The 12767-nt window shown below is 38.7% G+C and overlaps 1 protein-coding gene across 2 annotated transcripts in view; it reads right to left on the reverse strand.

The window, feature by feature from the left end:
- adcy2a (adenylate cyclase 2a) overlaps positions 1-12767 on the reverse strand; it is a 77381-nt gene that overhangs the window by 14315 nt on the left and 50299 nt on the right. Inside the window, exons 17-19 of one of the 2 annotated variants that reach the window (XM_032517724.1) lie at positions 12447-12566; positions 12154-12338; positions 903-987 (exon numbers count right to left, since the gene is read on the reverse strand). In XM_032517724.1, the coding sequence (XP_032373615.1) occupies positions 903-987; positions 12154-12338; positions 12447-12566 (390 nt within the window). The remainder of the gene's footprint in view (positions 1-902; positions 988-12153; positions 12339-12446; positions 12567-12767) is intronic. The other variant, XM_032517725.1, reaches the window with a different exon arrangement.

A 12767-nucleotide genomic window follows, 5' to 3' on the forward strand; every position in this document is an offset into this window, starting at 1 on the left:
GCATGTATAGATCCTGAGCATGTGTGTGTGTAGTTAAGGACTGTGTGTAAACTAACAAAATGTGGACACAGAGTGTAAATTGTAATTCCCCCATAGGGGATCAACACACAGATTAAAATTAAAAAATAGCCAGACTGAGAACCACACAACTCTCTACAATGACCATCCTCTGGTCCTAGCAGTAAATCCCCACCAAAGTCCACCTGTGCAATTTAAGACTTGCCAAGGTAAATCATTGGCCCAGAGTGGCTAAAGGGAGGCCAGTCAAACTAATCGAACAATGCCTCTCACACAGTGCAGCACGCCAGCTACAAAGCTTTATTGTCTCTACTTTATTACGTTTGTCAGCTGTGCAGGGTAGCTATCATTCCCCTTAGCTCTGAGGTAATAACGGTACATATAGAGAGAGTTATATATGTAAACAGTGGTATCAGGAGTGCAATTTTGTCTACATTCACATTAAACATCAAAAGCTAGCTCTAGTGACACAGAAAGAAAATACTCGCCAATAACTCCATTGACCCAAGTGCAATTCCCTGCTGTACTGCTTTTCGCGTTTCCCGGGCAGTACATCAAACACAATTGGGCTCACACTTAGTGTAAGTGATGTGACAGGTATATAAAAGATATAGCATGAGCTTCTCACAATGAAGTCAACACCTACAATGACAAAGACCAAAGTACCTGGGAAAATAGCCATTCAAAATGATGAGAAAATGGGAAAAACATACAAATTAAAGACATTTTATAAGGTAAAGTAGGTAATCAAACAGCAAATACACAGAGAGAAAATGCTAATGTAACAGCAAAAGCTGAAAACTAAATTATTTCAGAGCTGTGAAGGTGAAAATGTGCAGAAGACGGACAATAACATCATTCACACTATTGTAGTGTGGACTTACCTGTCTGGCAAGCACAAGCAGAGTGATGAAGAAGATAAAGAGGGAGATAGAGCCCATAGTCTTCAGGTCTTTAAGAACTCCTGGTCTTGAAGGGAAGAGAAAAAAGAATGTGTTTGTGAATGGAGAATAAGAGAAGGCAAGAAAAAAAAAAGATAAAGACAGATAAGGAGAAAAAGTGACAAAAGTAAAAGTGGGGGAGAAAAAAATTAAAAGACAGAGAGATGAGAGTTAGAGTATGTAATTAAAATCCAGATTACAATCAGTAGTCTCATGTGTCACATGATTGGTTAGCAGACCATTTTATTCCAAGCTGTCACTTGGTTAAGACTGTCACTTCTGCTTTGCTGTGGCAAGAGCTTGTTTACTATTGCAGTGGCGGAGCTTCCTTGCTGGGGTGCATTCACAAGGAATGTTTTCCTAAAGGCAATAAACAACGAGATAGTGTTCACCCTCTGCATTATAAATAAACTTTAAGCTCTTGTGTTTCCACCATCATAATCCTAAAAATAGGACACCTGTCTAGGGCTGAATTAGGCAACCAACCAAGCTACAGTTATTGTGGGTCCATATCCTGAGCATGCAAACATACAAACCTGGCTCCTGTGCATGCTCAAACACACAGTTGCACAAACTCAAATCCCTAAACATACACAGTATGAGAGATGTTAAAAAGAGATTAAATTGCACCTATTTTTATCATTTTAATCTATATATATATATATATATATATACACACACAGTATATATACAGTTTATATTCATAGCAGTAAAGTCCAAGTTTAAGCTCTGAATGTGTAATAACACTCAAACAGGACGGATGCATTCTATATTCTGAAAGCACATTTTGCATATTAATAGACTTTTACTCTTATCTAGGGCAAAGCTCAGCAGACAACGGAGAAAATAGCCTGCAAGTTCTTCACTTGCCTGGTTCATTATCTAATCAATTCTTCAATTCAGGAAGCATAATTTAATTTGGTTTCTGATGAAAACTCTTGTGACAGCATAGCAGCAGTATTCTTGTGTTTTGTATTTGTTATCTGTTCAAGCCCTCAAGGTTCTCATGCAGTATGAACAAGCCAAACTCCTTAGAATCGGAGAACGGCATCAGGATTGCACACACAGAAATTTGGTCTCTATCCCGGCAGAGATTCAGCCCTAGAGAGACCCCGGGGGAGTTTTCATCATACCGCCAAAGAGGCGTCAGAGGCAATGCAGGGAAAAGAAAACAGAAAGAGGGAGAAGCAGCATACAGGCTAGGCTAAGAGATAACCCACACAGACCGTCACTACAGAGTCTCTTCCTTGCCAACACTTAGTCTTCTTTTGTCCATTTTATTGACAAGTGACCGAGGATTAGGTCTCACAACATGAACAGCTGTATTAACAATCATCACATCGTGATTTGGCTGGACAACACCGCCCCCGACACAACTATTAAGCTAGTGCGACACTTTGCTTCCGGGGCGGACAGAACCGGAGCTCAGCAGCGGACGAGTGTGCATTTACATAAACGAGTTGTGTATATGTATAGCTACCATTTTTGCCATTTTATGTGCCGAGAGAGTTCTCTGCCATCTTAATCACAGTTGTTTATATACCATAGCATGCTAATGCTAAGATAGTCCGGGAAGAGCTGCACAGCACAATCAACAACCAGCTGAATGCACACTAAGAGGTAACTGTGATCTTGGCAGGTGAGTTTAACCATGCAGAACTTGAGACAAGTACCAAGTATGTTAACTTCCCAACCAGAGACATAAATACCCTGGATCAAGTTTATATCAACATTCCTAGAGCTTACAAAGCTGCACCATATCCATACCTCGGCTTATCATACCACATCTCACTGGTCCTGACTCCATCTTATAGACCAGTAATCTGCAGAACAAGACCTTCTATCAAAACTGTATAGAGTGAGGAAGACACCTCATTACTGCAGGACTGTTTTGACAGCACACACTGGGAGGTGTTTGCACGGGAAGCAGACGTGGATGAATACAGCTCAACCATCATACACTACATTAACTTCTGCAATGATACATTATTAACCACCAAAACCATCAAGGTGTTCCAGAACCAGAAGCCATGGCTGGACAGTAGTGTGCAGCCTCTGCTCAGGGCTTAAGATGCTGCTTACAGTAATGCCTGGAAGGACCTAAAGAAACATACCACATACCAACCATGACAGCACACTCCTGGAAAACCTGAACCAGTTCTTTGCATGTTTTGAATCGCAGAACAAAAGAATGGGGGGCCAACTGACCTTGCCAAGGGAGGAGCCAGCTTATAACCAAAAAGACAGCAGTCAACAGTATGAACGACTATTGCCCAGTTGCTCTGTTCCCAGTTATTAAGTGTTTTGAGAAGATCCCACATCAAGAGCATCATCCCCACGAATCTGGCCAGTCACCAGTTTGCCTACCAAAGCAACAGATCTACAGAGGACACCATCTCAATTGCACTTCATACAGCTCTATCCCACCTGGAGATTCCAAACCCATTTGTTAGGATGTTATTCATTGACTTCAGTTCCACCTTCAACACAGTAATCCCCCATAAACATAAACATGAGCATGAGACTACCTCAGACTAACAACCCCACTCTGTTCATGGATTTTGAAAGGGAAATCTCACGCACATGCAATGTTTATTTAAGACGTGTTGAAATACAAGACGTAAAACCTGACACTGAAGGCTTCGGAGACGTTTATAGTTCTCAGCATGTAGCATCTTATTAAGTCTCAGGTTTGCATGCTGATGATATACATATCTAATGTCATGGTACAGAACATGCTGAAATTAGTTACAAAGCAACATTTAAAGAGATAATTTGGTCCTATATCAGAAAAGTTGATGTTTGCTTGAAATGTCTCAAATCTCTTATGAAAATGCCTACTTTGGTCCAGATGACAACATACAGAAAGTACACTACACACACCAATGTTATGAAAACAAGCACTTGAAACAAATTTACAAAAGTCTTGGGTTCGCAAAAGTAGCGTAATTGATAAATAAAATAGTAAATACACGTCTAAAGGATTAAGAAGTTCATAGCAGAGGATAATGAGTGTAAGAACTTACAGTAACTAACCGAATGTGTAAGACAACACAGTTCCAGCCTTGTTATAACATGTTATATTAAACTCGCTATTTCCATGTTATTAATGTCAACATGGATTGTTGATAGTTTTTTTTTTATCATTAAGGAAGAAAAAAGGTCTTTGGGGAAATATCAGAAATGCTCCTACTCGTCTTGGCTGGCGTGTCGACAACTGTGTTTGATTGACAGCAGTTGGAAGGCTGCCAGGGACTAGAGACAGCGTAAACAATATTGTGCTGTAGCATATATGTTATGGGCAGACAGAGCGTTGTTAGTGATTTGACATGTAAGGACCACACCAGCAGCTAAGCAGATAATTAGCAATTTAATCTGTAAACTTATGTTAGCAGTGGACTCTACCCCCACTGTAAGTTTGTTTGGTTGCTCGTTCAACAAGCTAAGTTGCAGGACAAGACGTGTGTCTTCATGTTTGTAAGTTAGATAACATGGAGAATTAGTCAGGAAAGGTAATGGGTGTTGTTGTTAAAAGTTTGTGGCTGTTATAGCAGGCTGCCGTCTCTGGCTCACTGAGACTGTCTGCTCTGCCTATGGCAGAACACTGACATTACTGCTTTGTCCAAGATTTGACAAATTAATACAAGACTAGGGACGCAATTGGGAATCCAAAAAATATAGATTTCTCTCCTTTGGTTTCTGTTTTTTCTCAAAAGAGAACACAGAATGAGTGATTACAAAGCATATACAGTGCCAAAGTTGGTTTTATTTCAGTTAGCTTAATAGCTGGTTTGATTTACATTGAGAGATGATCTTATGGAGAGTACCCCGTGCCAATCTCTAGGTATGGGGAATGGTATGTGATGTGGGGCTATTTTAATTCCAAAGGCCAAGGGAACTTTGGCAGGATGCATAGTATCCTGGATCCAAGAAATAACTGGTCTTTAATAATAAAAATCTGCCTGCTTCTATGGGAATTTAACATAGGGGTGTGTATAATTATGCCACTTGTATTTTAAGGAAGATCATTATTCATTCACAAAGATAATTGGTGTCTTTGAAAGGTCAAAGATCAATTTCCAAAATATGTTTTTTTATTCATATTTTTAATCAACTTAAGCATGGGTGTGTAAACTTATGCAAGCCACTGTATGTATTCTGCAGCAGACTGTAAAATATGAAGGTTGTTAACTGTATATTTAGAGCTCAAGCACAAAAGTGCGAGGAACCTATTGTCTTTGAAAGAATTATTTTAGGGTCTTAGGATGCTTGAAAACTCACAACAAGTTGGTACATACAGTCTGTCAGACTTGACAAGTGTTGCAACTTGCCAAATCACTGCAACTGTAAGTGTTGCAGTGATTTGGCTCGGGCATGGCCAGCGGGATCCATAAAGCCTCCCTAACGCACGCAATGGTTCGGATCTTTGATTTTTATGGAATTTGGTGGGAACATTTATCTCTTTTTTTTAATATATATTTGTAAAAAAAAAAAAAAATTCAAACGGTAGTCAACCATCTTTGATTTTGAGCGTTAAAAGGTGCAATATTTAATACTGACAGCTATTGTTTAAAATGATAAGTGGAGTTTGACATTTGAGCCAAGGGGGGGCAAAAAAAGAAAAAAAAGAAAGCTCATTGTAGCAGCTGAGACCTGTCCTACTATTTGGGGAACACAACACAAGCACATTTGGAACAAAGAACCATGCTAAATAAAAATTATTATAAAGCAGATTTTAAATTACATTGTAACAATTTATATAACAATTCGCCCTTATGAAATCCAATAGCGGCACGGCTGTCTTATTGAATACACCTATTTGTCTTCAAAGCCTGTTTAAGTAAACACATGTCACGTAGAAAAGTATTTAGCCCTTTTAAAAGTAGGAAAAAAATGAACTCACTTGGATTCAACCTCGTACCTTTGTGGTAAAATATATAAGTTACAGCAGCCTAACGCAGCGCGCCATAACCCATATCATGAGCTGTGGGCATGGCTTGATCTCAACTCAAATGTCACACAGTCTCTTAAAATGAGGAGGCAGTCAGATCAACTTGTGACCACACTGCATGCAAATAACTCGCAAGTTGCTCATGCTCAGAAATTGTCTTTAATTTGTTTGACTCCCACAAAATGTACGTCTTGTATGTTTGTCCACGGTAAGCACATTCAAATCAACCTGAAACTCAAATGTCCATCTCTGAGAAAACAAATGCTAAATAAACAAGATTTCACGGGATTCAAACTCGTACCATTGTGGAAAAATATATAAGTCTCAGCTATCTCATACATCATATCTTTAAAACAGGAGGTAGTCAGATCAAGTTGTGACCACTGTAGCCTTAAGCTACTAACATTAATATAAATTATATAAGCTATTCTTGTTAGTGGTTTCAACCTTAAGGTTATAGGCTACTTAAAATGTGAAAATATCACAAACCATTTAATTATAAGCTGGATATGAAATCAAAGATTATGGATAATCAGTTATAGAAAACATACAATATAAGGCCAGAAGTATATGCTAATTGAAACAGCACACCTCTTTGTGATTATTGGCCATCCCATGTGTGTCCACAAAATTGACAATAATGTCAATTGCAGATGCAGATAAGGTGAGCCCATCAAGCCAAGTTTGCAGTCAATTTACTCGTCAGTACCAACAGTTTATAAGGCTTTGCACAAGTTAAAACAGTGTTGGAAGTAAGGGGAAAAGTTTGTTTGAAAAACACAGAAAAGGAACAAAAAAGAAGAAGAATGGATCCAAAACTCGTTAAAGAAATTATGGACTTTAAAGTCCAATCTATTCCCTTTGGGTTTGAAGAAAAAGCAGAGATACTCAATTAAGAGAAGAGCTTAGAATTTTGTACTTAAGGGTAAGTTCAAATCTCATATTTTCTCAATTACAATGATTATTTTCTGTTATATCTTGAGTAAATTTAGCTCTTTTTGACCAGATGGAGTTCTTCACTATTTATGCCGGACACAGCGAGACAAGCAGGAACATCTTGCAAAAGTCTTAATGTCAGCCTCAAAGCAGACCACATTTTTAAAGAAATTCACAACAGCAGCCTGGGGTCACATTGTGTGGTTGAAAAAACACAACACGCAATCATCAGTAGGTATTACTGGCCTGGAATGGAGGATGATACCCGCAAATGGGTAAGTGAAAAGATTCACCCAAAACAACCTCAGTTTATGTACATGATGGCCAACTGAACAAATCAATCAAATTGACGCAATAATTTAATTTGAATATTATTTGGCTTCAGATTGGACAGTATCCTGACTGCCAAGCAAAGCGTGCCAGTCTAAAAGAAAAAAAAGAGATTATTTCTGCAACGACTATCCCATGCAGCTAAATGTGCTTACAAGATCCCTGTACAAGTGTTTTTAATTATGCAACTCTTAACTTTTAGGTAACCGAGCCATTTGAACTGGTGGGGGTGGACCTCATGAAGCTGACTGTAACTGAGAGTGGTAATCAATAGATTTGTGTAATGGTTGATTATTTCACAAAAAGGGCAAAGAACTATCCTCTGAAGAATAAATCAGTGGAGGAGGTGACCAATTGTATTCTTGATTTTGTATACAAATTTGGTGTACCTCAGAGACTACTTACAGACCAGGGGACAGAGTTCAAAAACCAGGTGAACACTCATGACAAACATTGCTTATTTCTTACTGAGCCATATGGAAAATGCTGACCTTTTTTTCTGCAAAATTAACTTTAAGGTGAATGCCAGGCTCTGTAAATCCCTTGGCATTCAACGGAGCTTCTGTTGCCCATACCACCCTCAAACTAATGGCTTGGTTGAGAAGCTTAATTGCACCATCCAGCGGTCTGTACATTGTTAAATTGGTCAATTTCCACCTACATAGCACAAGTACTATGGACTAAATTAGGGACATAAAATGCTTGATGTTATTCAATGCGAACATTTTCAGGTCTCTCAACAAACTGGCCAGGAACATGCCAACAAAATGGGACCAGTTCCTCCAGCCAGTCATGTTTGGACTTAGGACAAAGAAACAGCTAACCACACAGTATAGTCCATATTTTCTACTGTTTGGAAGGGAGGGCAGATACCCATCTGAGCTGCCAGAAGAGTATGAGGTACGTTGCTGTATTTGTTTTGGAGTAAGTGGTCATAAGTACTTAAGTGAAAATAGTTCAGAATATAACACCAAGTGGTATATTGGTACCTTAGGTAACAACAGAAAAAGTGGAGAAACTGATTCTGAGTGAGGAGGTGTTTGATGAGGCAGGAAACAATAAAAAAAACGCAATTTGGAGAAAAGTTGTGCGGAAAATTTTAAGGTGGGAGATCTTGTCATTAAACAGAATGTCTGGCAACAACATAGGAAAGGAGGAAAAATGGAGAGTGACATGTTTGGTCCATTTAGAATAAGTAAAATTAGGGGGAAATTTGTATACCTTGTTGGTCAAACAACAGAAACTGTGGCCAACATTGACCAATTGACCCATTTTATAGAGCCAGAAAAGAGGATTCCTACCAAGCTAAAAAAGGTTAGCAACTCTCCTTTGGCCTGCCCCTCTCCTTTACAACAACCAAACTCCAGCTCTGCCACAAATCTCCCCTCAAAATCTCAACCCCGAACACCTGGCATCAACTCTGACCCTCTACCAGCCACATTATAATGCTATATTTTTTATGTTACATTACATGGTCTGTATTTCCAGTTCTCCAACATAATTAATGTAAAGGGGAGATTATATTGGCTAAGTTTGGCCCCTATAAGCCTTTTACAGCTTTTACTTGGCTCATGGGAGGGAATTGGAGAGTGAGGTAAGTCTTGTATTGTAAGCTGCTGCAAGACTTACTCTTTGATATTTACATTAATATTTTTTTGTGTAGGTTGTCAACGATCTCCTGTTGTGGTTGACACAACGGATAACCAAAAAGCAAATCAAGGTGATTGACACCTTTGAAATGACAGCCATCTGGAATGGGACATCAAAGGGGATGAGAACGGTAAGGATTATTATCAATAGTTGCTTTTAAAAGGTGTTTGGTACAATTATGACATCTAACACTAATTATCACTTGCAGCTTGATGTTACTGGGTGGGACTTGTTGATTGGGGCTGTCTGCAAGGACAGGCAGTGGACCCTCACAGTAAGTGCACTCTAATAAATGCAATTTAGTTGCATTTACAACTCTGAGAATCTTGTACTTTGAAGTATCCTATCTGTATTTGGTCATGTATCCAAAGGAGGGCTTTTGTATATCCATTTGGTGCCATTCCCCAACAACTTACACACTGTAGGAATGCAACAAGGTAAAGCAAATTCAGGTTTTCTTGTCATGTCTTTTGATGTGTTTCTGATATGCTTAATAATTTTAGATTAGGGCATTCATGTGGGAAAAAACATCAATATGTCAAGATGGAGGTGTGACACAGTATCACATCCCCGTCAACAGGATTTAACATCCTGTGGAGGGTTGATGGGGGGCAAAGTAAGATTATGTACCTAGTATGTTTAAAAAAAAAAATTATAAAGACAAAAAAATTAACCTGTATTTTCAGGTTGGAGAGCTGCTCCTAAATGGAGTCAGCATTGACTTTGGTGTTGAAGTGGCAGGCATCAACATCATGAGGGAAGAGACTGCAAGGAGACTGATGGCTGATTCTGGTAAGCTTCAATTAATTGAATATCCACCTCACTTAAACATTTGCCTATACCTAACTCATTGTGAAACTGGACTATCTTTTAATACACAACCTCAATGAACTCTGCCACTGTTGCGGAGAAATGAACACTGGGGAAAGGGACACCTCATAGGTACTTATGGACCATTGGATAGGAACGTTACAGTTATTTTCATGGATAATGCAGCATTTATTTAGACAAAGTCTAATTTTTATATATATATTCTTTCAATTGTGTTAGGTTGAATGCACATCATGCACCCAATGGTTTCAGGACTTTTGATACACTTGATGCTTAACTCACTGGTACCAACTAATTAGTGTGTGTGTGTGTGTGTGTGTGTGTGTGTGTGATGGACATTTGAGTTTCAAGTTGATTTGAATGTGCTTACCGTGGACAAAGATACAAGACGTGCCTTTTGTGGGAATCAAACAAAATAAAAACAATTTCATTTTAGGAGACTGTGACATTTGAGTTGATATCAAGCCTTGCTCACCAGCTCATGATATGTCATGGTGCACTGTGTTATGCTGCTGAGACTTATATATTTTCTCACAAAAGGTACCTACGAGTTTGAATCCAAGTTGTTAGTTCATTTTGTTTTCTACTTTTAAAAGGGATAAATACATTTTTTTACATGACATGTGTTTACTTAAACAGGCTTTAAAGACGAATAGGTGTATTTAATAAAACGTATTAAACGTCTTAAATGCACCTGACAAGTTTCCTCAGACTAGACTCCAAAGACAAATCAGAGAGGTAACGTACACTTTAACATTTTAATGACTTAACAAAAAGGCATTCACGCGGACAGCTACGTATTCTCTTCCCGGTTTCAACAGCTGTCGTCGCTACGACAACAACAGGCGCATTTGGCTGATGGTCGCCAGTTAACATAGTCTCTTGTTAAACCGGAACATCAGACATTACTTCACAGCACAGCGGCGTAGCTAACAATGGATTCTGGCTATATTGACAGTCATAAAAGCCCGTGTTCAGGCGGAGCTCTGTACCCAACTGAAAAGACACACCTTTTTGGCTTAGAATTACAATAAGAACCACAAAAAATACCACTACCTTGCCGTATTTTTCCACCCGATGGAAATACACACTTTATTGTCTTAGAATTATGGCAACGATTGCTAAGCACACTTAAAATTCAGTCCTCCCAATTTACATCCCCCCCCCTCTATTAGCTTAAAATAACTCACCGTTGTCGGCTACGGCCACTGAACAGGCTACACATTGTAAACAGTCGTGGCCTGGTCCTCTGGTAACATTAGCACTTAGCAAGGTTAAAACATGGCAGCGTTAAACAGAACCAGTCGGGATCACTTTACTGGCTGTGTCTCAATTGTTTTTGCAAGTAACCAACTCGGTTATTCTAGCTATATAATTCAATGTAAGTACACAAATGTTGAAATGACATAAAATGCCTGTCCCTTGCAGCTGTGATAAATTAGACTGAAGCTAATGCTTGCCTGTTCAGGAGGAAATTAGCCAACTCTACATCCTTTTGGACTTTCAAATACATCTCCAATATTTACCAGGGGTTTGTTATGTTTCTGGTCGCAACTGTTAGAAACATGCTCTTTTTTTTTGGCAGGTGGTATCTCTTGATCCTGTTTGTTCTTTTGCTGTCTTAATCGGTTTTACGCTGGGTTTACATTTTTACAGATATATCTGGCAACCCGGCCTGGCTGTCAAGCTGGGCAGTTGATAACACACATGCCAAAACACAAACAAAAATTTGGTTACGGAACAGAAATTTCAAAAGGAGAAAATACTGGCGTTAGCATTGTTGTCAGAAAAGATAATATTTCAACTAAGTAGGTTTCCTTAATATCTGATGAAGTATTGGGGTCATTTCTGGATTTAGTACAGTAAATATATCTCATAATGGACCTTTACTTGAAACTTCACATGCATGATAAGTGTCCAGGGTTGGAGATATCTGCTGCACGTCTATAATGAGCCATGGTCATAGAGTTTAGCTCTGGTGTATTTGTGATAAATATTATCTATATCTTTTAACATGCCAAAATGCAACAACACCTACATATACTGACCACTGTATGTCACACTACAGGAAAAAGCTTGTTTACAGATGGTGGCCATCATTAAGATGCTCAAAGCAATCCTCCTGATGTTTATTGCATGTTTTGCAACAGCATCTATAGGGGCATTCTAGTAAGAAAAAATAATGTGTAGAAAACATAGGCATTTTGAGAAGCCAGTTTACGTGGTTCGTGCACCTGCAAAGGTTGCCCCCAGGTGAATCCATTTAGAGCTATTCTTGACTCTACTAACAGAAAGAAGACCTTGAGGTAGATGGTCTTTCTCACATGTCTTATAATGGTTTTCCTTTTATTCAGAAACCCACAGAATTAAGAGCAGATGTCACAACAAAACTTAATTTTCTCTCAGGCTACTTCAACACTCTTTCTCCTGCCTTGACTCTCTTTATCCTTCTTTGACGCTCTCTAAAACAGTATCTGTTTGTCACTCTGCACCTACCTGTCCAGGCTTTCAGTCTTGTACAGAAATCTGCTATATTCATCCAGCAGAGGGGCATGCGTTTGTAGAATAATGACGTTGTAAACCACCACAGCTGTCAACATGATAATCATCTTCAGCTCGTAATTTATCCTCAGGAACACAGAGCAAGAGATGAGGCCCAGAATGCAACTATAAATTAAATACTAGACAGACAGAACAAAAGACAGATATACAGACGGGTTAATTTATTCAAGTTATCAAAAGATAATAAAGAATAATAGAGAATCATGATAATAATAATCTGCACTTACAGGAAGGTAGAAATTGTTTTTTTCTGTGAAGGTGATTGTTTGTCCATTGGGGTAAAACAATGTTTCATTGGATGAATTGTAAACAGGAACAGGAGGTAAGAAATTGTCTTCCAAAAAGAACTAGGAAAAGAACACAAGGGAAAAAACACAACAGAAATTAAGATTGTGCCACATCTTCGGACAGTGTGAAAAATATCTTTCTATTCAAAACCCCCCAGAAAGGAAAAACCCACACAATTCACATGCAAATTATAAACACCCTTTCCCTGTCTGCTTGCCTTGCACGTCATGTGCAAAGACAAACTAGTCTACGTTGTATTT

The sequence above is a fragment of the Etheostoma spectabile genome, chromosome 6, assembly GCF_008692095.1.
Source record: "Etheostoma spectabile isolate EspeVRDwgs_2016 chromosome 6, UIUC_Espe_1.0, whole genome shotgun sequence".
Taxonomy (NCBI): Eukaryota; Metazoa; Chordata; class Actinopteri; order Perciformes; family Percidae; genus Etheostoma; species Etheostoma spectabile.